The sequence below is a fragment of the Heptranchias perlo genome, chromosome 18 (genome assembly GCF_035084215.1).
Source record: "Heptranchias perlo isolate sHepPer1 chromosome 18, sHepPer1.hap1, whole genome shotgun sequence".
Lineage (NCBI taxonomy): Eukaryota > Metazoa > Chordata > Chondrichthyes > Hexanchiformes > Hexanchidae > Heptranchias > Heptranchias perlo.
Window position 1 is genome coordinate 56,470,602 of NC_090342.1, and position 26,205 is coordinate 56,496,806.

Below are 26,205 nucleotides of genomic sequence, written 5' to 3' on the forward strand. Positions count from 1 at the left end.
GAATCCCCCAATCTTTGGCCCCCTCCTATTTCTCATCTACAAGCTGCCCCTTGGTGACATCATCCAAAAAGACGACGTCAGGTTCCACATGTACGTTGACAACACCCAGCTCTACCTCACCACCACCTCCCTCGACCCCCTCCACTGTCTCTGATTTGTCACGCTGCTTGTCCGACATCCAGTAATGGATAAGCAGCAATTTCCACTAATTAAATATTGGGAAGACCGAAGCCATTGTCTTCGGCCCCCGCCACAAACTCCGTTCCCTAGCCACGACTCCATCCCTCTCCCTTGCCACCGTCTGAGGCTGAACCAGACCGTTCGCAACCTTGGCATCCTATTTGACCCGGAGATGAGTTTCCTACCCCATATCGACTCCATCACCAAGACCGCCAACTTCCACCTCAGTAACATCACCTGTCTCTGCCCCTGCCTCAGCTCATCTGCTCCTGAAACCCTCATCCATGCCTTTTGTTACTTCCATTGGCGGCCATGCCTTCAGCTGCCGAGGCCCTAAGCTCTGGAATTCCCTCTCTAAATCTCTCCGCCCCTCTACCCCTCCCTCCGCCCCTCTACCCCTCCCTCCGCCCCTCTACCCCTCCCTCCGCCCCTCTACCCCTCCCTCCGCCCCTCTACCCCTCCCTCCGCCCCTCTACCCCTCCCTCCGCCCCTCTACCCCTCCCTCCGCCCCTCTACCCCTCCCTCCGCCCCTCTACCCCTCCCTCCGCCCCTCTACCCCTCCCTCCGCCCCTCTACCCCTCCCTCCGCCCCTCTACCCCTCCCTCCGCCCCTCTACCCCTCCCTCCGCCCCTCTACCCCTCCCTCCGCCCCTCTACCCCTCCCTCCGCCCCTCTACCCCTCCCTCCGCCCCTCTACCCCTCCCTCCGCCCCTCTACCCCTCCCTCCGCCCCTCTACCCCTCCCTCCGCCCCTCTACCCCTCCCTCCGCCCCTCTACCCCTCCCTCCGCCCCTCTACCCCTCCCTCCGCCCCTCTACCCCTCCCTCCGCCCCTCTACCCCTCCCTCCGCCCCTCTACCCCTCCCTCCGCCCCTCTACCCCTCCCTCCGCCCCTCTACCCCTCCCTCCGCCCCTCTACCCCTCCCTCCGCCCCTCTCCCCCTCCCTCCGCCCCTCTCCCCCTCCCTCCGCCCCTCTCCCCCTCCCTCCGCCCCTAAGACACGCCTTAAAACCTACCTCTTTGACCACGCTTTTGGTCATCTGTCCTAATACCTCCTTTTGTGGCTCGGTGACAAATTTTGTTTGACAAAACTCCTGTGACGCACTTTTGGACGTTTCACTACATTAACGGCGCTATATAAATACAATTTGTTGTTGAATACTGACACACCCAATTGCCGAGATGCCCCAATTCCAGGCTGTCCAGCTCCATGCGGTCGTGGCTCTGCACCGGTGGTTGGATAATGTCATTGAGCTGGAGGCTTCTCTAACAGCTGGTGAGGTCACTGAGTGGGGGATGCACAGTGACAGGAAATTTAAATTGTTGATCTCCTGGGTTGCTGGAGGCAGCGCTCGGGATAGGAATCCCCGATTCCAGGAAACTCCCGGTCATTCCGGGAGGGTTGGGAACACTAGTGTGTATCTGCATGTGTGTCCATGAGTCTGTATGTGTCTGTGTGTGTGTATATGTACCTGTGTATATGGCTGAGTCAAAATCTTCTGTAACTCCACAATGGAAAGACTGAAGCCATCATTTTTGGCCCTCATCATAAACTCACTACTTGCTACTGAGTCCATCCCCTTCCCCAGCCACTTACTCGGGCTGAACCAGACTGTGTGTCCTGTTCAACCAGAGCTGAGCTTCAAACCCCACATCCTATCCATCAGCAAGAGCGTTTATTTCCAATTCCACAGTATCTCCCACTTCTAACCCCACCCTAGCCCCACTGCTACTAAAACCTTAACCTTAACCAGAGGAAAAAATTTGCAGGGCTATGGGAAAAGAGCAAGGGAGTGGGATAGCTCTTCCAAAGAGCCAGCACAGGCCCGATGGGCAGAATAGCTATGTTTTTGTCACCTCTAGACTCGATTTGTGCAATAGCCTCTGCAGGTATCTGATCATTCACCCACCATAAACCCAGCCCCCTGTAATGTACTTACCACGTCCCACTCACCCATCACTCCTATCCTCACTGACCTACACTGGCTCCCAGTCCCCTAAAGCATTACGTTTAAAATCCTCATCCTCATCAAATCCCTCCATATCCTCACCCCCACCCTACCTCTGCAACCCCATCGAGTTTCTTTCAATGCCCCCCACGTTCCATTGCTTTCTTGAACTCGTATGTTTCTGCTTTAGTCCTCGTTGATACCAAGATGCCAAATGATCTCAGATTTGATGACACTGTGGTTCCTACCTCCAGTTTCAGCCCAGCAGGAGGCTATTTAGGCCATCGTAGCAATGCCACTACTCGCTCCATATCGAAGTTAAAAGCCTGATAGAGGACACACGTAGGATTGAACCAAGGACCTTCTCTCGTTGAGTGATAGCTGTGGCTTAGTGGGTAGCCCTCTTGCCTATGAGTCAGAGACTTGAGCACATATTCCAGGCTAACACTCCAGTGCCAACACTGTCGGAGGTGCCGTCTTTCGAATGAGACATTAAACCGATGCCCTGTCTGCCCCCTCAGGTGGATGTAAAACATCTCATGGCACTATTTGAAGAAGAGTAGGGGAGTCCTGGCCAATATTTATCCCTCAACCAACATCATTAAAACAGATTATCTGGTCATTATCACGTTGGTTTGTGGGATCTTGCTGTGCACAAATTGGCTGCTGTTTCCTACATTGCAACAGTAACTATACTTCAAAAGTACTTTATTGGCTGTAAAGCGTTTTGGGATGTCCAGATAGTCATGAATGGCGCTGTATTATTGTAAGTCTTTCTTTCACTCTATACCCAAAGTACGCTGATCCAGAGCCATCCAGGGAACCAGTTGTAGGCAGTTCCCTCATTATGTGTGAATGTTCAAAAAATTATAGAGAAGATTGTTTTTCACAGAAAGTGATCATCAGCTTAAAGAGGTTCCCAGAAAGAGTGGTTGAGGACAGGATACTAGATTTGATTAAGAAACAGCGAGCCAGTGTCTTGGGAAGATGGTCCAATTAGTATTCTGGAAAGATGAGAGCCAGTGGTTTGGACAAAAGATGATTATTTGAACTCCAAGCAAAAAGCAGCTCTCATAAGCAGGCCCACATCTCCTGTGAACTGAAGTCTAACCTTATTCCTGTAATGAATGGGGCTCTTGCACATCCTGGGGCTATTATTTATACCTGGGATATACTGGGAAACCTAGCAGAAACAGCAGCCATGGCCTCCATTTGAAAAATGCCAGCAGGCTAGTCTCACAACCGCTTAACTGAAAAGATATCAAATGGAAATATTAGAACTTGAGGCAGGGTTGATCTCTGTTTCTATCGCTGATCTCCTGTGAAGGTCAGGGCCCATGTTGCCGAACACCATCAAAGCTGCAAAGAGAAGGAAAGAAGATGAGATAAAATCAGGAAGTGTGGTTGGGTGAAACATGCTAGAGTTTTGAAAGCCTGAGGATGGTAGAAGGAAGGACATACCGAGGGAGATGAGAAGTTCGAGTGTTGAGGTGCTGGGAAAGAATGAGCTAAAGCCGGCAAGAGTGCGGTGAGTCTTAATTGCAACACAGCGGGGAGAGGGGAACTGTTACTGATCACACAATACATAAGGTATTTCTGATTTCGTTGCTAGGTGGCAGACTTCAAAGACCAGCTCCTGTTGGCATCGGGTGTCACTGCGGACAGACTGGCTGAATTTTCGTGTGGTGAGTCCAGACTGATCTGTGCCATTCTCCCAGTACTGTAATAGTGACCTTTTTTTTTATTCGGGATGTGGGCGTCGCTGGCAAGGCTGGCATCCCTAGTTGCCCTGAGGTGGTGGTAGTAGGGCTTACACTTGAACCACTGATAGCGGTTTGATACAACTGAATGGCTCACTAGGCCACTTCAGAGGGTAGTTATGAGTCAGCCTCATTGGTGTGGGACTTCTCTTTTGAGTAGGGTTTCCTTCCTTGAATTAAAGTCTCCTTATTCTCACTGGTCACAGAGACATCTTCATTCCTTTGCCTCTAGTTGCTCGGTAATATCCAACTGCATCAGGCATGGAAGCACCTCTCCATTCTAGGTTAGGGGCAACCTCGTTCAACATTTGATTAGTCCATTTGCCACTTGTGCTCACACAGCCCAGCCTATCCCAGGATAATAGAATTGGGCCAACCAGCCTTTGTGGCTGAGTCTGAAAGTGCTGCACCAGTACGGTAGTTAGTTTTAAATTGGTTGGTCCGGTGTTCTGTGAGGAGGAGGAGGAAGATTAAATGCTTTCTATTCCTGAGCCTCAAACCAGCCTTTGTGATGTTCAACACCTTCCCATTGACAAGCCGTGGTCCTGCGGAGTTGTCATCCCTTCCACTGCTGGAAGGCATCTCAGACCACCTCCACACACCAGCAGACTGCACCTTGTCCTCAAGTGTAGATGTATGATCTATCATCCAGAGTACACCAATTGTCCAACACACTTATGTCTAGCCCCCTGTTGGAACGCCACAGATGCAGAAACCACTCAGTAGTAGTCCCTGGCCAAGCCCTTAGTGAGGTGAACAGTACAAAAGCCAATGCATTGTGTTGAGCTGCTGTTCTTCATCAAGGATGGATGATACACCTGGAGATTATCCATGGAATCTTCTGGCCATGAGGTTTTCTACCTATTTTTGTTGTCAGTGAACGGTTGTTTTCCGGACTGGAGGGAGGTATCCAGTGGTGTTCCCCAGTGGGTCGGTACTAGGACTACTGCTTTTCTTGATATATATTAATGACTTGGACTTGGGTGTCCAGGCGCAATTTCCAAATTTGCGATGACACAAAACTTGTAAGTGTAGTGAACAGTGAGGAGGATAGTGATAGACTTCAAGAGGACGTAGACAGGCTGGTGGCATGGGCCGACACATGGCAGATGAAATTTAACGCAGAAAAATGTGAGGTGATACATTTCGGCAGGAAGAATGAGGAGAGGCAATATAAACTAAAGGGCACAATTCTAAAAGGGGTACAGGAACAGAGAGATCTGGGGGTATATGTGCACAAATCGTTGAAGGTTGAGAAAGCGGTTTAAAAAAGCATATGGGATCCTGGGCTTTATAAATAGAGGCATGGAGTACAAAAGCAAGGAAGTCATGATGAATCTTTATATAACACTGGTTTGACCACAACTGGAGTATAGTGTGTATAGTGTCCAGTTCTGGGCACCGCACTTTAGAAAAGATGTGCAGGCCTTAGAATGCAGAAGAGATTTACTAGAATGATTCCAGGGATGAGTGACTTTAATTACGTGGATAGACTGGAGAAGCTGGGATTGTTCTCCTTGGAAGAGAGAAGGTTGAGAGCAGATTTGATAGAGGTATTCAAAATCATGAAGGGTCTAGACAGAATAGATAGAGAGAAACTGTTCATTGGTGGAAGGGTCAAGAACCAGAGGACATGGATTTAAGGTGTTGGTTCTTTTGCCAATGGTGATATGAGGAAAAGATTTTTTTACACAGCGAGCGGTTAGGATCTGGAATGCACTGCCTGAGTGGGTGGTGGAGGCAGATTCAATCGTGGCCTTCAAAAGGGAACTGGATAAGTACTTGAAAGGAAAACATTTGCAGGGCTATGGGGACTGGGACTAGCTGGTTTGCTCTTGAATAGAGCCGGCATGGACTCGATCAGCCGAATGGCCTCCTTCCGTGCTGTAACCTTTCTATGATTCTGTAAACTGCCCAGTATCTGTTGAACGATTGTGGAGAGATCAGGGTGGAGGTGAGAGAGCCTACCATTCCCATTCATGTTTTCTGTACATGTTTCCTTTCATCGCCATTGTCTTCTAAAATATTTGATCAGATGGGTGACGGTGATCTTCGTGTTTTGCCATTGTTCTCAGACATTATGGTTGTTCGATATCCTGGAATTAAGCAGTGTCAAGGGAGGGACTTTCTTACTCAGTTGCCTGGTCAGATCTTTCACCCAGACGCTGAGCTTCCATTTCATGGCTTGGGGTTAAAAGAATACATTTCCTAGACCTGGAACATATCTCTTTAGCGGACGATGCCCTCTTAGTCTGCTGGTGTTTGGAGCTCGATGCCCTCTTAGTCTGCTGGTGTTTGGAGCTCGATGCCCTCTTAGTCTGCTGGTGTTTGGAGCTCGATGCCCTCTTAGTCTGCTGGTGTTTGGAGCTCGATGCCCTCTTAGTCTGCTGGTGTTTGGAGCTCGATGCCCTCTTAGTCTGCTGGTGTTTGAAACGTAGGAACAGGAGTAGGCCATTCAGCTCCTCAAGCCTGTTCCACCATTCAATGAGATCATGGCTGATCTGTATCCTAACCCCATCTACCCGCCTTGGCACTATATCCCTTAATATACAAGCCTAGTTTATGTAATCTCGCCTCATAATTTAACCCTTGGAGCCCTGGTAACATTCTAGTGAATCTGCACTGCACTCCTTCCAAGTCTAAGGTGCAGTGCCCAGAACTGTACACAATACTCCAGATGTGGTGTAACCAGGACTTTATATAGCTGTAGCAAAACCTCCTCCCCTTTATGTGATGGCCCTCTAGATATAAAGGCTAACATTTCATTAGCCTTTTTGATTATTTTTTGTACCTGACCACTACATTTTAGTGATCTGTGTACATTGACCCCTAAATCTCTTTGGACCTCCGCTGTTCCTAGCTTTTCACCATTTAAAAAATACTTTGATCTATCCTTTTTTGGTCCGAAATGGATGACTTCCCACTTACCTGCGTTGAAATCCATCTGACATAGTTTTGCCCACTCACTATCTATCAATGTCTCTTTCTAATTTTATGCTCCCATTTGCACTGCTTACTATGCCACCTATCTTTGTGTTATCAGCAAATTTGGATATGTGGCTCTGTATTGTGTTATCTAAGTCATTAATAAATATAGTGAATATTTGAGGCTCCAGCACAGATCCTTGTGGGACGCCACTAGGCACTTCCTTCCAATTCAAGTACATACCCATTATCCATACACTCTGTCTTTTACCGCCTAACCAATCTCCTAACCAGGACAATAATTTGCCTTCAATTCCATGAGCTTTAATTTTAGCTAACAGAATCTTATATGGACTCTTACCAAATGCCTTCTGGAAGTCCATATGAACAATATCCATAGACATTCCCTGGACTGGAGGTCAATACCCTGTTGGTGTTTGATGGATACCCTGTTAGCGTGTTGGTGTTTGGTGGTGGATACCCTGTTAGTGTGTTGGTGTTTGGGGGACAATACCCTGTTGGTGTGTTGGTCTTAGGGTATCATCCCCCAAACAGGGTATCATCCTCCAAACACCAACACACTAACAGGATATTGTCCTCCAATCACCAACTAACTGACAGGGTATCGTCCCTCAAAGACCAACACACTGTCAGTTAGTTGGTGTTTGGAGGACAATACCGTGTTGGTGTTTGAGGGACGATACCCTGTTAGTGTGTTGGTGTTTGGAATCTAAGTAACACCAAAGCACTTGTTCAGTGTTCTCGCAGTTCCGAGTAAATCTCTATTCCTTTGGATCAAAATGGGCCCCTTTATAATGTGATGTTCTGGCACTAGTAGTGCCTTGAAAGGATCCTGTCCCTTGAAATTTTGCTTAAAAATGTTATAAAGAGCCTGAGTCACTCCTTCCTTGTGTATATTGCTTTAATCTGAAGCATAAAGTCAACCGGTCAGTGAGTGCTAAATGTTGTATAAGTGCTCACAAAGGTTGTTGAAGGGAAAATGGAGAAATGTTTAGCTAAATCCTTTATAAGAGCTGGTTGCTTCTTGTGGTAAGTTTAGTGTGAATCTTCCTGTTTGTTTGACTGTTCTTCTGTCCAAACCTCTTAGGTCACGTGATTCCACCAGAAAACATCTTGCCCATAATCCTATGTAGTGGTCCATCAGGACATCAGCTTGAATTCACGTATCAGAAGAGGGACAAGCCACAGCTGGTGGGTATTTCAGGCCAGGCAGCCTGATTCCAGTCTCCAAAATCTGAAACAACTCAGCCAATCTCAATAAAGAATGGTGCTTCTGTCTAAACCACTGCCATCTGCCTCTGTTAGTGGTTGAACATCTTTGCCAAACTTGTGTATGTGCTTAAAACTGGTGGGAGGTCCTGTTAACATAAGCATATTGGGAGACATGCAAAATCCATGAGTTAAGGAATCACAAGATGTAGGAAGTCTGGGAGCAAAGTAAGCTTTTCAAGAAGGTTCTTTGGAAAATAGCCTCTGCATTTGTAAACGCTGTCCACCTTTAGGTCTCAGTGTTGGTTAGACTTGAGAAAAGCCCCAAGTTGTGTGATTCCCCTCTACCCGGCCAAACCTGAGAAGTGAAAACTGTGCAGTTTTTAAGCTCTTGAGGTGTCGGAGCTGCCTGTAGTGAGAAACCTGAAACTTTTCCTTTGGGATGTTTCTGAATGGGTTTTCACCCTCTTGTAAAATAGCAATGGCTTGAAAGGCATTTGTCTTTTAAAGTTTCTGGTTAAAAGGGACATTGAAAAACAGGACATCCCTACTCCACCTGGCTCAGCTTGTTATTTGAGACCAGGTCTATAATTGTTTGCAGTATCTGCCAGTCCTGCACGATGCTGATAAGGGCAGGATACCCCATGCTCTGTATTGTTTTTAACACCAACTCTTCCTCTTTGTAGCTGGACGAATGTGGCCGGGTGCTGGCCAATCTGTGTAAGGTGGTCCCTGGTGGTATTGTGTGCTTCTTTCCATCATATGAGTATGAAAAACACGTGTACACGCACTGGGAAAAGACTGGCGTCCTGGCACAGCTAGAAGCCAAAAAGAAGGTAACTCGATTGCTTTATTTCTGTGGCTCCTTCAGTTTTTAGCAACTGAGGGGAGCCATTTTGGAACCATTTTCTTCTTCTTTCGATTGGAAGTTTACAGTAGACTGTTATCATGCCCCTTTTCCGAACAAATCACTGAAAGCCCCTTCCTCATACCCCCCACCAAAATTCCATACTCCCCTCTCATCTTTGCTTGCATTGGTCTCCACTTCACTGTATCTCTGTGTGCAAACTGGTTTGAGAGATTTCTGAGTGATGGGATCAAGCACTATTTAGCCACAAGTCTTTCTGTCGCTCCCTTTTCTATTTCTACCACCTGTATTTCTTCCGGGGGGACCTACCTGTAGTGATTATTGCTGCTATTCCCCACTGGGCCCAGACACACTGGTGCAGGGCGTCAGTGAGAAGGATTGTGTATCTACCGCTGCACAAATCCTTCCCACTCCTCTGGTTCCTCTGCCCTCCTATCTTTACTCAATCTTGCCCTCATATAAACTCCCCCCACTCATACTTACAACTACCTCCCTAAGGTCCTCAGTTGTGTCACTGCATCCCAGCTTGTGCTCATCTCCCTGTCTGACTCCCTCCAGTCCTGATTCCATCCTCTCTCAGCACCGAAGATGACCCTGACCAGAGTGACTGTGATCATGGTGTGTTATTCCTTGTTCTTCTCGACTTCTCCGCTGCGTTTGATATATTCGACCATGCCATGGTCCTCCATTGCCTCTTCCCCCGTTGTCCAGCTCATAGGGTTTCACTCTGAATACAGCTAGAACATCTCTAGCATCAGCTTCTCTTCCTGTTCTCCAGAGTCCCACAAGGGTCTATTCTTGGCCCCATCCTCTTCCTCATCTACAGCTTCCCCTTGATGACATCTTCTGCAGCACAGGATCAGCTTCCATATGTACGTTGGTGACACGCAGCTCTACTTGTCCAGCACTTCTCTCCACCCCACAGCCACCTCTGTTTTGTCAGACTACCTGGCCGATATCAAGTCGTGGATGAATCACAGCTTACTCCAGCTGAACATTGCGAGGACCAAACCCATCCCTTTTGGTCCCAACCGTAAACTCTGCACCCTTCCCACTGCCTCCATCCTCCCAGCAGCACTCACTCAGGCTGAGCCAGTCCTTCCAAAACCTAAACATCCTGTTCGACCCACAGCTGTCCCATCACCGGGGAAGCTTGATTCTAGAAGGCATATGGGATACTTGCCTTTATTAGCCAAGGCATAGAATATAAGAGCAAGGAGGTTATGATGGAGCTGTATAAAACACTGGTTAGGCCACAGCTGGAGTACTGTGTGCAGTTCTGGTCGCCACACTACAGGAAGGATGTGATCGCTTTGGAGAGGGTGCAGAGGAGATTCACCAGGATGTTACCAGGGCTGGAGCGCTTCAGCTATGAAGAGAGACTGGGAAGATTGGGTTTGTTTTCCTTGGAGCAGAGGAGGCTGAGGGGGGACATGATTGAGGTGTACAAAATTATGAGGGGCACAGATAGGATGGATACTAAGGAGCTTTTTCCCTTCGTTGAGGGTTCTATAACAAGGGGACATAGATTCAAGGTAAAAGGCGGGAGGTTTAGAGGGGATTTGAGAAAGAACTTTTTCACCCAGAGGGTGGTTGGAGTCTGGAACTCACTGTCTGAAAGGGTTGTGGAGGCAGGAACCCTCACAACATTCAAGAAGCATTTGGATGAGCACTGTAAATGCCATAGCATACAAGGCTACGGACCAAATGCTGGAATATGGGATTAGAGTAGACAGGGCTGATGGTCGGCGCGGACACGATGGGCCAAAGGGCCTCTATCCGTGCTGTCTAACTCTATGACTCTATGACTCTATCTCCGAAACATTGCCCAACACGGTCTCTCCACTGCTGCCACCTTCATCTGTGCGTTGTCTTCCTAGACTCGACTCTCTGGCTGGCCTCAATGCTTCACCCTCCATAAGCTCCAACTTGTCCAAGCCTCGGCTGCCTGTGTCATATCCAATCACCCCTGTCCTCGCTGACCGACATTGGCTCCTTTCCCCCAACACGTTCAAATCAAAATCCTCATCTTCATCTCCCTCCATGGTCTCAGCCCACCCTATCTCTTCCACCCTTACATCTTTCAGTTCTCTAACTCTGGCCTTTTGTGCACCCCTCCCCCTCTCCCCTTTACCCCACCCTTGATGGCAGAGCCTTCAGTCTCCTCTCTGGAATTCTCTCCCTGCACCCCCCATCTCTCTACTTCTCCCTCACCATTAGAAACCTACTCCACCCTCCCACCCTCCATAGCTGGATATGCATTCTCCTTTTCTACTTCTACTTCTGAAGGCTGCACGAGAGATGAAGGTTATCTCTGAACGAAGGTTGAATGTGTTTACGGGTCAGATTGGGCGCCAAGATCTCTTTGATGAAAGGACTTTATGTGAAATTCAACTTCAGCAGGGACACAAAGCAGGCTGTAGCGGATCGGCCGACCATTATACACTCCGGACGATTATCCTTTCCTTTGAAGTCAACGGGGCGGGGTATGTAGCGGGCAGGGCGTGTGATGGACGCAGGTATAGCGGACGCAATGTGTTACCGGCGGCCTATCCGCTATCGCCCATTTTGTGCCCGCACTGAGGTTATATTTTACTCATGTTGCTCAGTCTGTGCCCATTCTCCACCTCCATTCTGTTCTTTTTGCTGTGTGTATTGTGTATTTACCTTTTAAGTGATGCCGGCACAGTTAAATCGTCGAGTTCTGCAGTGATGCTCTGTGCTGTGATTTCTGTTGCCTAAGTTGCTTTCATTTATTTGATGCCATAGATTTTCCAGGAGCCTAAAAAGACCAGTCAAGTGGAGCAGGTGCTCTCGGAGTACTCCAGGTGTATCCAGGTATGTACCAGAGAGTGCCCCCAAACCCGCAATATCTAATGCTTCAGGAGTGGGTCAAACTCCGTTCCGATTGTGGTGGTTTTTCTAATAAACCCTTAGAGTGGGGTAAGATGGCCGATTTTTGAGGAGGGTATTGAGTTTGAAATCAGCTCTTGAATGAGATTTGTTGAGCACAGCAGACTGCAGGCAGCTCAAAACAAAGTACAAGTCGGCCGAGGGCACCAGCGCAGCCTGTGCTCAATCGGGGGGAGATGGGAATGCTACAACTGGACCTCAAGCCCTCCCTGCAAGGGAAGTGGGGGGAAGTAGCCGAGATCCCCATTCCTGATTGTTATCCATCGAGCCCTGTTGGAAGCAGCAGGCATGTGGATGTTGGGTGAGGACAGGGCTAGACTTAGCTGTGACTTCCGCCCTCACAGTCGAACAGCCTGTTAACGATCTCCAGCCTAGGCAAGGTACCGGAGGGCTGACCTGTACCCCAGCAAGAGTTGGCACGTTCAGAAAAAACCTAGGCTCTTGCGGAGCACCTGAGTCGTCACTAAATCCTGGAGGTGATGGGGTTTCAAATTGAATAAGAACAGAGACTGAGAAGAAGTTTATTGGTCCCTGTTGTTAGTGAGAGGGAAGCGAAACTCGCGGTTCATTTTCTGAGTCTCGATGACAGCAATAGTGACTTCATTCTCTGGTAACCTACAGCACTCGAGCCGATCGCCAGGCCCTGTGACCGGGGCTCTGCTCCTCTCTGTGGTTGGGGGAAAGATGAGCGAAGGCATCAACTTCTCAGATGACCTGGGCAGGTAGGAATTAATAATCTGCTTGCTCCAAGATTCCTGGCAGTTGATTTTGGTCCTCCAAACCACCACCAACAACTTGCATTTATATAGTGCCTTTAACATAGTGAAACGTACCAAGGCGCTTCACAGGAGCGTAATCAAAGAAAAATAGACACTGAGCCAAAGGAGATATTAGGACAGGTGACCAAAAGCTTACGAACATAGGAATTAAGAGCAGTAGGCGGCCATTTGGCCCCTCGAGCCTGCTCTGCCATTTGATAAGATCATGGCTGATCTGATTGCGACCTCAACCCTACTTTCCCGTCTACCTACTATAACCTTTGACTCCCTTGTTAATCAGGAATCTATCTAACTCAGCCTTAAAAATATTCAATGACCCTGCCTACCCCGCTCTCTGGGGAAGGGAGAACCACAGACTCACAACCTTCTGAGAAGAAATTTCTCCTCATCTCCGTCTTCAATGGGAGACCCCTTATTTTTAAACTGTGGCCCCTAGTTCTAGTCTCTCCCACAAGGGGAAACATCCTCTCAGCATCTACCCCTTCTAGTCCCCTCAGGATCTTATATGTTTCAATAAGATCACCTCTCATTCTTCCAAACTCCAGTGTATACAGGCCCAACTTGTCCAACCTTTCCTCATAAGATAACCCCCTCATCCCAGGAGTCAGTCGAGTGAACCTTCTCTGAACCGCCTCCAAAGCAATTATGTCCTTTCTTAAATAAGGAGACCAAAACTGCACACAGTATTCTAGATGTGGTCTCACCAATGCCCTGGACAACTGTAGCAAAACATCTCTACTTTTATATTCCATTCCCCTTGCAATAAATGACATTCCATTTGCCTTCCTAATCACTTGCTGTACCTGCATACTAACTTTTTGTGATTCATGTACTAGGACACCCAGATCCCTCTGTACCTCAGAGTTCTGCAGTCTCTCCCTTTAAATAAAATACTGCTTTTCTGTTCCTCCTGCCAAAGTGGACAAGTTCACATTTTCCCATATTATACTCCATCTGCCAAATTTTTGCCCACTCACTTAACCTATCTCTATCCCTTTGCAGACTCCTTATGTCCTCTTCACAACTTACTTTCCTACCTACCTTTGTGTCATCAGCAAATTTAGCAACCGTACATTCGGTCCCTTCATCCAAGTCATTGATATAGATTGTAAATAGTTGAGGCCCAAGCACTGATCCCTGTGACTTGTAACTCATTACATCTTGCCAACCTGAAAATGACCCATTTATGCCTACTGTCCCTTTCCTGTTAGCTAACCAATCCTTTATCCATGCTAATATGTTAGCCCCACACCATTAGCTCTTATTTTGTGTAGTAGCCTTTGATGTGGCACCTTGATAAAAGCCTTCTGGAGATCCAAGTACACCACATCCACAGAATCCCCTTTATCCACATTGCTTGTTACTTCCTCAAAGAACTCTAATAAATTAGTCAAACACGATTTCCCTTTCACAAAGCTGTGTTGACTCTGCGTGATTGCATTGAGATTTTCTAAGTGCCCTGCTATAACCTCCTTAATAATAGATTCTAGCATTTTCCCTATGACAGATGTTAAGCTAACTGGCCTGTAGTTTCCTGCTTTCTGTCTCCCTCCTTTCTTGAATAGAGGAGTTACATTCGCTGTTTTCCAATCTGATGGGACCCTTCCAGAATCTAGGGAATTTTAGAAAATTATTACCAATGCATCTACTATCTCTGCAACCACTTTTTTTAAGGCCCTAGGATGAAGTCAGTCAGGAACTGGGACTTGTCAGCTTTTAGTTCTAATATTTTTTTCAGAATCCTTTTCCTGGTGATTGTAAACGTTTTAAGTTCCTCCTTTTCACCTCTTGATTCACAATTATTTCTGGCATGTTATTTGTATCCTCTACAGTGAAGATGGACGCAAAATATCTGTTCAGTTCATCCGCCATTTCCTTATTCTCCATTATTAATTCCCCAGACTCACTCTTTGGAGGACCAATGCTCACTTTACTGACTCTTTTCCTTTTTAAATACCTGTAGAAACTCTTACTATCTTTTTATATTTCTATCTAGCTTTCTCTCGTACTCTAATTTCTCCTTCCTTATTATTCTTTGTCAATCTATGCAGTTTTTTATATTCAGTCCAATCTTCTGATCTGCCACTACTCTTCACGGAATTGTATGCTTTTTCTTTCAATTTGATACTATCTTTAACTTCCTTTCTCACAAGCCCCCATTATTTCTTCCTGTAATCCCTGTCCTACAGTGTGGTTACTGTTAGGTGGCTTATAAACTACTCCCACAACTGACTTCTTGCCTTTACTATTTCTTATCTCTACCCAAACTGATTCTACATCTTGGTCTTTAGAACCAAGGTCATTTCTCTCTATACTCGTGTCATCCTTAATTAACAGAGCTACCCCTCCACCTTTTCCTAGCTTCCTGTCCTTCCGAAATGTCAAGTACCCTTGAATATTCAGGTTCCAACCTTTGTCATTTTGCAGCCATGTCTCTGTAATGGCTATCAGATCGTACATATTTATTTCTATTCGAGCTGTCAATTCATCAAAGGTCAAAGAGGTAGGTTTTAAGGAGCGTCTTAAAGGAGAAGAGAGAGGCGGAGAGGTTTAGGGAGGGAATTCCAGAGCTTAGGGACCGGGCAGCTGAAGGCACGGCCACCAGTGGTGGAGTGATGAAAATCTGGGATGGGCAAGAGGCCAGAATTGGAGGAGTGCAGAGATCATGGACGTTTGTAGGGCTGGAGGAGGTTACAGAGATAGGGAGGGGCGAGGCCGTGGAGGAATTTGAAAACAAGGATGAGAATTTTAAAATCGAAGTGTTCCCGGACCAGGAGCCAATGTAGGTCAGTGAGCAAAGGGGTGATAGGTGAATGGGACTTGGTGCGAGTTAGGATACGGGCAGCAGAGTTTTGGATGAGAAGTTTACGGAGGGTGAAAGATGGGAGGCCGGTCAGAAGAGTCTAAAGGCAACAAAAGCATGGATGAGGGTTTCAGCAGCAGTTGGAAATGTTGCTGGTACAATGTTGGATTTTGCTTCCCCCCTCCCCACCAAGTGAATGAAGAGAGGGCACCATGACTGGCCGCTGTGGATTGCCCATTGTGGGATCTAATAAAAGCGTTTGTTTGAGAAGCAATAGATTAGCAGGATTGCTGTCGGCGCCTGATCTCCAGAGTCTTAAGTGCAAATTATCAGTCGGGGCTCTGTCCCTGAGGTGTCCGGAGATATTCGCACAAACCCAGCGAGACGGGGCAGACTGTCAGTCACATGTGAGTAAGACAGGACCTGCAGTTACGTAGGGCCTTTCACACATGCATCACAGCAGATTCTCCTTCACAGCTTATCTGACCGTGGAGTTTCTGAGCGAGAGTCGGGGAAGTTGCAGCATTCGGAGCATGGGGGGGCACGTCTTGGTAAACGGAATGGGTGCATGGGATTAGGACAAATACTCAAGCCAGGATCAACACCAACACGGCCTGGTTCGGTTGAGCAACCTGTTAACTAGCTATATTTTCTGTGTAATTCTAAGCTGTAAGATGAGCAGCATTCACTAACTTACTATGGTATCACCAAGACTCGCTCCCTTACGGCAGGGCCATAGGAACAGGAGTAGGCCATTCAGCCCCTCGTGCCTGCTCCGCCATTTGATAAGATCATGGCTGATCTGTGATCTAACTCCATATACCTGCCTTTGGCCCATATCCCTCAATACCTTTGGTTGTCAAAAAGCTATCTATCTCAGATTTAAATTTAGCAATTGAGCTAGTGTCAATTGCTGTTTGCGGAAGAGAGTTCCAAACTTCTACCACCCTTTGTGTGTAGAAATGTTTTCTAATCTTGCTCCTGAAAGGTTTGGCTCTAATTTTTAGACTGTGCCCCCTACTCCTAGAATCCCCAACCAGCGGAAATAGTTTCTCTCTATCCACCCTATCTGTTCCCCTTAATATCTTATAAACTTCGATCAGATTACCCCTTAACCTTCTAAACTCTAGAGAATACAACCCCAATTTGTGTAATCTCTCCTCGTAACTTAACCCTTGAAGTCCGGGTATCATTCTAGTAAACTTACGCTGCACTCCCTCCAAGGCCAATATGTCCTTCCGAAGGTGCGGTGCCCAGAACTGCTCACAGTGCTCCAGGTGCGGTCTAACCAGGGTTTTGTATAGCTGCAGCATAACTTCTGCCCCCTTGTACTCCAGTCCTCGAGATATAAAGGCCAGCATTCCATTAGCCTTATTGATTATTTTCTGCACCTGTTCATGACACTTCAATGATCTATGTACCTGAACCCCTAAGTCCCTTTGGACATCCACTGTTTTTAACTTTTTACCATTTAGAAAGTACCCTGTTCTATCTTTTTTTGATCCAAAGTGGATGACCTCACATTTGTCTACATTGAATTCCATTTGCCACAGTTTTGCCCATTCACCTAATCTATCAGTGGAGCTCGCTCGCTCCCTTACGGCAGGTCCAGTGGGGCTCATTCACTGTAGGATGAACCGAGTCTTCTGGCGAGGGCCACCATATGATAGTTTTTTAACAATATGAGCACACTCTCCCCACTCCCACAGCCACACATTTCCCCCTCACCCCCTGCCTTCCCAAACACAGCTCATTAACTCTTGTCGGTATAGGTTTCATCCTCTGATTTCTCGCCCAGTCAGCCATTTAGCACGTGTGAGCTTCGACGGTGGGTTTGAGGAGGCTACTGTTACATGGACGGTGTTGCAGCTAAGTCCAGTTCTGTACTCGCCCAATTACCACGCATCGTACACTTGTGGTAGGAGTCACTGCTTAGGGATCAAGAGCAGAAACCCAGGGTCATTGTTAGCTCCCTAACCCAGAGTAGCTGAGGCCAGATTTAGCCAGCTGTCATCTCCCCAGCTGAGATTAGTGAAGTCATTAAGGAGCGACATGGAACTCGGGATCTTCCCGATCAGGGCTAATGGTTTAACGGAGGAGTTTCACTATTCTGCAGTTTGAAAGCAGGAGAAATGGTAAGAATTATCAGAATAGTTGAAATACAGAGATCCGGACACTGAGACATGAACTGGGAGATCAGATTTACAGTCGAGAGGTGCCAGGCAGGGGTGCTTTTTCCATTGCTTCTTGCCTTTGTTTACCTGATTCACTGGAGTATGGAGGGACTTGCACATTTGCTCAATCTCTTCCTGCAATGGCGGGAGAGAGGCTCTTGACGTGGAGGTGTGTGCCTGTGAAAGGCATTGTAAAATAAGATGGATTTTGCTGAGAAGGTTTAATATTCTGATAGTCTCATGTGATAGGATATACCATTATCTTCAAAGGGGTACATAAAAACGGTCAAGGATGAGAATAGCCACTTCAGCCCATGAAAGCTTATCCTTCTAGTCCCCTAACTCTCCTATCAAAGCTTATCCTCAACCCCCTAACTCTCCTATTGAAGCTCCTCTCTCTGGTCCCCTAACTCTCCTGTTGAAGCTCCTCTCTCTGGTCCCCTAACTCTCCTGTTGAAGCTCCTCTCTCTGGTCCCCTAACTCTCCTGTTGAAGCTCCTCTCTCTGGTCCCCTAACTCTCCTATTGAAGCTCCTCTCTCTGGTCCTCTAACTCTCCTGTTGAAGCTCCTCTCTCTGGTCCCCTAACTCTCCTGTTGAAGCTCCTCTCTCTGGTCCCCTAACTCTCCTGTTGAAGCTCCTCTCTCTGGTCCTCTAACTCTCCTGTTGAAGTCTGACCCTTTAGCCCCCAACTCCTAACTTTGAGAAGGTAACTAACATGGGAGATAAGGGAGCATCTATGGATGTTATTTAGATGGACTTCCAGAAGACATTTGTTACATTTCCACAAAAGAGACTGTTTACAAAAATGAAAGTACATGGAATTGGAGGCAGCCCATTGACATGGGTAGGGATTTGGTTAGGGGTTAGGGGGTAGGAGAAAGAGAGTAAGGATAATGGGTACGTACTCAAATTGGCAGGATGTGACTAGTGGTGTCCCCCAGGGATCTGTGCTGGTGCCTCAGCTTTTCACTATATTTATCAATGACTTAGATGAAGGAATTAGAGAGCCGTGTATCCAAGTTTGCTGACACCACCAAGTTAGGTGGCACAGTAAAAAGTATAGACGGGAGCAGAAAGTTGCAAAGGCTCATTGATAGATTAATTGAGTGGGAAAAAACTGTGGCAGATGGAGTTTAATGTGGGGAAGTGTGAGGCCTTCCACTTTGGACCTAAGACAGATAGATCAGAGTATTTTCTAAATGGTGAAAAGCTCGGAGCTGTGGAGGAGCAGAGAGATTTAGGGGTCCATGTACAGAAATCACTAAAAGCTAGTGGACAGGTATAAAAATAATTGGAACGGCTGATGGAATGTTGGCCTTTATCTCAAGGGGGCTGGAATACTAAGGAGTGGAAGTTGTGTTACATTTTTATTAAGCTCTGGTTAGACCCCCACCTGGAGTACTGCGTTCAGTTCTGGGCACCGAACCTCAGGATGGATCTCTTGACCTTGGAGGGGGTGCAGCGCCGATTCACCAGAATGATACCTGGGCTAAAAGGGTTAAATTATGAGGACAGGTTGCATAAACGAGACTTGTATTCCCTTGAGTTTAGAAGATTAAGGGGTGATGTGATTGAGGTGTTTAAGATGACTAAAGGAGTTGATAGAGTAGAGAGAGAGAAACTATTTCTTCTGGCGGGAGAGTCCAGAACAAGGGGGCAGAACCTTAAAATTAGAGCTAGGCTGCTCAGGGGTGATGTCAGGAAACAAAGGGGAGTGGAAATCTGGAACTCTCTCCCAAAAGCTGTTGAGGCTGGGGGTCATTTGAAAATTTCAAAACTTGAGATTGATAGATGTTTGTTACGCAAAGGCATTATGGGTTACAGAAGCAAAGCGGGTAGATGGAGTTAAGATGCAGAATGAATGGTGGAACAGGATCGAGGGGCTGAATGGCCTGCTCCTGTTCATAAGGTATGGTCATCTCCCTCCCTCCCAAGCACTTTGAACACCCCAGACCCCAGTGTCTGTGCCCCTGCCCAGTAGATTTCTCCTGAAGTTTCTCACTGAGTAAATCTGCTTTAAATTGACTTTTCACTGGTTTAAATATAACTTCCATGGTCCTACTGATCTGACTTTTCCTAAAGTAAAATTCTGGGTTCACTTTATCAGTACATTTAGTCATATCTTCGCCTCAATTAGGTCCGTAGTTGTGTACTTTTGCTCCAGAATAACTGACGCCTCTCAAATCCCCTTCACGCTTGGAAACATTCTTTGCTCCCCTGCTTGTGTGCCCTTTTTGCAATGTGGCGTGATCAGAATTAAATGTGGCATGCAGTCTGACGTGTGCCTCATCAAGCCCCAGCATAACTCCTGAGACTTTTCATCGTGACCTGGTTCTGTATCTCAATGAGATTTTTGAATTGCTTTACCATGGTAAGTCTGTCCCCTTCATTGTATACCTGTACTGCACATTTCACTGCCCAGAGTACAATACTTCACATTTATCACTGGAAAATATCATTGCTGTTTGTTTGTCTATTTGCATAACGACAAGCCTTAATATAGTGTCTTTAACATAGTAAAACATCCCAAGGCACTTCACAGGAGCAATTATCAGACAAAATTTGACACCGAACTACATAGAGATATTAGGACAGATGACCAAAAGCTTGGTCAAAGAGGTAAGTTTTAAGGAGGGTCTTAAAGGAGGAGAGAGGGGTAAAGAGACGGAGAGGTTTAGGGAGGGAATTCCAGAGCATGGGGCCTAGGCAGCTGAAGGCATGGCTGCCAATGGTGGAGTGAAGGAAATGGGAGATGTGCAAGAGACCAGAGTTGGAGGAACGCGGAGATCTCGGGGGTGGGGGGGATTGTGGAGCTGGAGGAGGTTACAGAGATAGGAAGGGCTGAGGCCATAGAGGGATTTGGAAACGAGGATGGGAATTTTAAATTCAAAGCATTGATGGTCCAGGAACCAATGTAGGCCAGCGCGCACAGGGATGATAGGAGAACGGGACTTGGTGCATAAGTGATCAGGGTCCTTTCACAGACCTTAAAGTGCATCCTGTCACGACTGCTCCCCCTATTTTATTCCCTTCTGCCAATTTGACAAGCTCACATGTTTTTGACATCCAAGGTCATTTCCATAGATTAGAAATGGCAGGGTTTCAGCTCCCTGGCACCTCCTGTGACCTGGCCTGAACCAGTCGTGATCCATAACATCGGGATTGTGTCGTGTTACAGGTGTGTGGTGATGGTCGGAATGCCGTTTCCCAACATCAACTCTCCGGAGCTGCAGGAGAAGATGGCTTATCTGGACAAGACCATGGTATGTTGGGGTTGGGCCTTCAGCACAAACTCCTGAATAGCCCAGGAGTTGGAGTACTTGGTCCTTGTGCCATTGGTTTGCAGATGTGGTGTTTAAGTGCCCATTTCCTGTGCCTCTGCGCAGGAGCCCATTCTAGCCCTTGTCTTTCACTGTGTTGCAGCCATTGTGCGGTGATGATCTCTCCCGTCATCCTGAAACCGTCACTGTTTGCTTCTTGAGCAGTATTAATGGAGATAAGTTAACTTGTGTTTTCAATTTGCAGCATGGGGCAAGTTATAAACCACCATAACCTGCGAGGGAAAAGTTCAAGTAACCTTGAGACCCACGTTTCACACACACTTCATATTATTCAAATTAATTTTATTTTGAAATGTAAATATTATATTTATCCCCCCTTCCCTGTCCCCTCCCCTGAAGGGGCCGGCCCCGAGCCATCAGTATGGGCTGTGAAGTGCCACTTGCTTTAGGAAGAACTGACAAAGAAAGAACGAAATCAAGGAAATGCCGCCACAAGTGTAGCCCCTGACGTGAGGATTAAGAAAGTAAATCAGTTAACTAATGCATGGTTCTTGCTGTGTGGCAGTGCCACACCTCTAAACCCACCCTCGCCAATCCCAGCCAACAAAAGCCAGGGCCACCATCTCATACTGTGACAGAGACTCCATCACCTTGTGTCCCAGTGCCCCCTCAGTAGTGGTGTGCTGCCTTCACCCGTAGGCACAACACATTTAGGAAGATATGAGCAGCTACCCGCAACCTCTCAGTGCCCGGATCACCTCCCTCCCTCCCTCTGCTTGCATGGTGTTTGTACTGGTGCCATTTGTTTGAGTGTTAAACTTTGAACTGCGATGTGCAAAGTATCACTGTGCCCTGCAGCTTGTGTTATGTGAAGAAGTGTGGACCAATGGTCTGAATGTTCTCTGCGCACTTTGCATACTAAGTCGCTTAGGAGGCAGAAGAAAAACAATGACATTCGGGCTACTCCTGTGCAAAAAGAGTGAGCACGTATACAAAGGTCGCTGATTGATATGACGGACCTGGGAGAACGCAATCACTCTGCTCCGTTAACTCTATCCACGAAGCTTGTGCTTCTAACAGCATGGGTGGGAATTATCAAACCCTACTTTGCTGTACCTCCTGAAACAAGACCTCAAGGGAATCATCAAATGCGGGAGTCCTGAGAGCCGCCCTGATTGTACACATTTCTGCAACGCAAGACTTTCTAACCTCCCTTCAGTGCAAGGCAGACAAACAGTGAAATGCCCTTTAGAGTACATGGAGACTTTCTGCTTTCAGGTGGAATTGTTACGGCACAGAAGGAGGCCGTTCGGCCCATCGAGTCTGTGGCGGCTCTCTGCAAGAGCAATTCAGCTAGCCCCACTCCCCCGCCCTATCCCCATAGCCCTGCAAATTTTTTCCCTTAAAGTACGTATCCAGTTCCCTTTTGAAGGCCATGATTGAATCTGCCTCCACCACCCCCTCGGGCAGTGCATTCCAGATCCTAACCACTAGCTGTGTGTGTGTAACAAAAAAAAAAGTTTTTCCTCATGTCGCCTTTGGTTCTTTTGCCAATCACCGTAAATCTATGTCCTCAATCTATGTATCGTGATTTTGAATACCTCTATCAAATCTCTTCTCAATCTTTTTATTTTGCACTGCAGCAGCCATTTAAAAACTGCTGGGTCGCCCAATTTTACGATTCCCAGCCTAAGTACATGCTGGCCTGGTTTTCTGCGCATGGTTTCCATGCACAGGGAGCGTACCGGAATGAAGAGGACGGTCTTACCTTGATCAGTTGAGCCAGGCCCAGCCCTCCACCTGCTGGGATGGGTGCAGTAGCATCACAGACGAGAGGAGTCACAGTTTTACTGTTCTACGGCCCTTTTAAAATTGACGACTTTTCTCTGAGGAACTTGACGGCGGCACCCTGCTGCCTGTTTAAAACTGCAGCATCACAAACGTTGTTCTCCCCTCCTTCCTTTGCACCTGCGAACTTTGTCTCAGTCCTTCTGTAACAGCCAGTTGCTCTTTCTTGTGCCAGGTTGGTGTTGGCGCCAGTTGCTTGTTCCATAAGAGAGCTTTTTTCCCCCTCGTTCCCCCCCCCCCCCCCTCCCCCATTGTGTGTGGGTTGGAGCCCTGAACCATGGGGTGTTCCTCAGCTTGTGGTTCCGTTGGTGAAACTTTGCACTGAGTGCTGGCGACATGGAATGCACCTTGTGTCTGAGATTGGTGCCCCTTTGGGCTGGGAGCTTGTCATTTTGCTGCTGGATGGGTAAGTGGAGTTGAAGTGCAGATCAGCCACGATCTAATTAAATAGCGGAGCAGGTTCCTGGGGCTGAATGGCCTCCTCCTGTTCCTATAGACATTACCCAGTCACCCTTCAATGCTGTTTTCAGCAGTAAACACAATATAGTGTCCAGTGGATGTTGCCCAATATGGATGGTTAATTAAAATGTCTGTGTATACTGTGCCTACAGCCATGAGCAGGTTGTTTTGCAGAGTATTGATTATCTTCAAAGTGCCGTTTGTAATTTAATCTGGAACTGCAGGTGCAGCTTGAAGTGTTAAGGTAATTTGTAATGTTATCTACAACTGGGGTGCAGTTTGCAATGTTATGTAGAACTGGGATGTAGTTTGTAGTATTATCTAGAACTGGGAATGATGTTTGTAATGTTATCTAGAACTGGGAGTATAGTTTGTAATGGTATCTAGAACTGGGGGTGCAGTTTGTAATATTTAGAACTGAGTGTTTGTAATGTTAGCTAGAACTCTGAATGTAAAATAAAGTCCTTTCCTGCTGTTGTATATTTTAATCCTACAGACAAAAACTGATGGGAGGAGTCCAGGAAAAGTACTGGTGGAAAATCTGTGCATGAAAGCTGTCAACCAGTCTATAGGTAGGTGATTGTGTAACATGGAAACAGGGCCAAAGGATAACTCAGTTAGTGGTTTCAAAGGAAACTAGAGAGCATCAGCATAGTACTGGGTAACGTTATGGTCACAGTGAGACCATACGAGAAGGGTAACGTTACGGTCACGGTGAGACTGTATGTGGGGAATATTAAGGTCACGGTGAGACTGTACGAGGGGAATATTAAGGTCACGGTGAGACTGTACGAGGGGAATATTAAGGTCACGGTGAGACTACGTGGGGAATATTAAGGTCACGGTGAGACTGTACATGGTTAATGCTCAGTTACGTAACCCTATTCTTTGTGTCTGTTGCATTATCCATTCTCGTCCTCTTCAACTTCTGCAGCTTTCAACCTGGTCAACCACACTGCCCTCATCCAACAGATATCCTCCGTTGTCCAGCTCCATGCGACTCTCTTCACTTGGTTTCCCTCTTAACTATCTGATCGTAACCAGAGCACCTCCACCAATGGCTTCCCCTCCTACCCCAGCACCATTACCTCCGGAGTACCCCAAGGATCTGTCCTTGGCCACCTCCTTTGCCTCATCTTCATGCTGCCCCTTGGGCGACATCATCAGCAGACATGGGGTCAGCTTCCACATGTACACTGACAACACCCAGCTCTACCCTTCCACTACCTCTCTCAGCCCCTTCACTGCCCCTGTGCTGTCTGATTGTTTGTCTGACATCCACCTTTGGATGAGCCATAATTTCCCAGTTAAACAGTGGGAAGACTGAAGCCATTGACTTTGAGCTTACCACAGACAGCACTCCCTTACTACAAACTGCTCCCTTGCCACTGTCTCAGACCTTTAATTTTGGGCAGTAGCCTATCAGCAATGGTTTACTGGCTTGAAAGAAGCAATGCCATCTCAGGGTGGGGGACAGTGGCTTTTGCAACCATAGGGTTCCCAGCGTCCCTGACTTGCGTGTTTTGTAGCACGTTTGTAATGAAACTGAGAGTGTGAGAATTCCCGTTGTTCATGCACTGTGCTGTTTGCAGGGCGAGCGATCCGTCACCGAGAGGACTATGCTACGATTGTACTTTTGGACCATCGCTACACCCGGCCCAGCATTCTTAGCAAGTTGCCAACTTGGATCAGAGGGAGAACGCAGACAGAGGCTTCGTTTGGACCTGCCTTTGGAGCCATTGGAAAGGTGGGTTATCTGAGATATTACACTTATCATCCTGGGGTACAAGGAGGCAGACACTGGCCACATGGAGATACCACCAGCTGAGACTATTGCCAATTGATTGTGTAGAGAATTGACATAACTCAGTGGTTTCATAAACGCTCCCTGTAATTGCTTGAATGAGTCTAGATCAGTATTGCTGTGGTATATTTTGAATTACATTAAATATTTAACAGGTCACCCTGATGTATTTTTTGTGTTGCAGTTTTTCAGTGACAAGAAGTCTGGTGGAGACACAAAGTAGCTGCAACAGACCGTTGCTGGGATGTGAGACTCTCGTGTTAACACCAGTCTTACTCATGAGTTTCATCTGCTTCAAGCTGTTCATTCAGTTACATAATCCTTTCGCAGTTGTATGAAAATGAAGTAAAGTTGATTCTAATCCTTTCTGTGCTGCTCTGTTAGTTTTTTTGTGATTGTTTGATATTTACCCGTTGAGTGCTTTGCACTGATGTGTGAGAAATGTTTGTATTCTCTTTTGCTGAATCTCTGAATAATTAAAGATAGAGATGGCCATGTTTGTGTTGAAATCGTGCCTCCCCATCCTCCGGGGGATTATGTCAGTTACCCGGGTATAACCTGCATCATTCGAAAGTAACTGGCCCTGTGTCCAAATCCCGGTGGTGATACTGTGACTCGTGTGAGCAGAGGCTACTGCGCCCAGGAGAGGGAGGAACTCAGAAACATGTAAACTTCACTACAAAACCCAAGAGAGGGACGCACGCAAAATGGTGGGACTCAGCACCCAGAGGGCCATTGAATATGGGTTCAGGATCCCAGGTTTTGTAATGATAAAGGTAAATCCATAAATCACACAAGAATATTAATCGAAGGACAACAGATGACTCTTTGACCCCTTTTTGCTCCAACCCCTCTATCTGAAGCGCAACCACTGTGTCGAAGATTTATTGGCTGCTCATCTCTGACCCATGTTATATTAACAGGCAGACACTGCCTGGAGAATGAATTACACTAATGAGTGGATTGCCACAGTCATCAAAGACTCAGTCAGGCACAGAAAGCAATGAAGTAACATTACTTTATTAATGCATCTACAAAAACATTAAGATTTAAGGAGTACACAAAGCACTTGGTAGATATAATTAACTGTCACTTTAAATCGACACAGGCTCCAGTGTAGCTTATGTGTCACACTAACTGCATTCTATTGATTCAGTAGAATTACACTCTGTACAATCTTACATTGGCTGATAGGTGAACCACTTTGGACAGTAAGTCTATCTGGGTCAATTTAA

The 26,205-nt window shown here is 46.9% G+C and overlaps 1 protein-coding gene across 1 annotated transcript in view; it reads left to right on the forward strand.

Annotated features, from left to right (window-relative positions):
- The window catches only part of ddx11 (DEAD/H (Asp-Glu-Ala-Asp/His) box helicase 11), a 99,468-nt gene extending 74,132 nt beyond the window's left edge, over positions 1–25,336 (forward strand). The window contains exons 19-27 of the mRNA XM_067999940.1: positions 3,739–3,811; positions 7,920–8,023; positions 8,728–8,877; positions 11,679–11,747; positions 12,444–12,544; positions 20,757–20,841; positions 23,663–23,738; positions 24,759–24,913; positions 25,155–25,336. Of these exons, the coding sequence (XP_067856041.1) occupies positions 3,739–3,811; positions 7,920–8,023; positions 8,728–8,877; positions 11,679–11,747; positions 12,444–12,544; positions 20,757–20,841; positions 23,663–23,738; positions 24,759–24,913; positions 25,155–25,193 (852 nt within the window). The 3' untranslated portion in view covers positions 25,194–25,336. The remainder of the gene's footprint in view (positions 1–3,738; positions 3,812–7,919; positions 8,024–8,727; positions 8,878–11,678; positions 11,748–12,443; positions 12,545–20,756; positions 20,842–23,662; positions 23,739–24,758; positions 24,914–25,154) is intronic.
- The last annotated feature ends 869 nt before the right edge of the window (positions 25,337–26,205 follow it).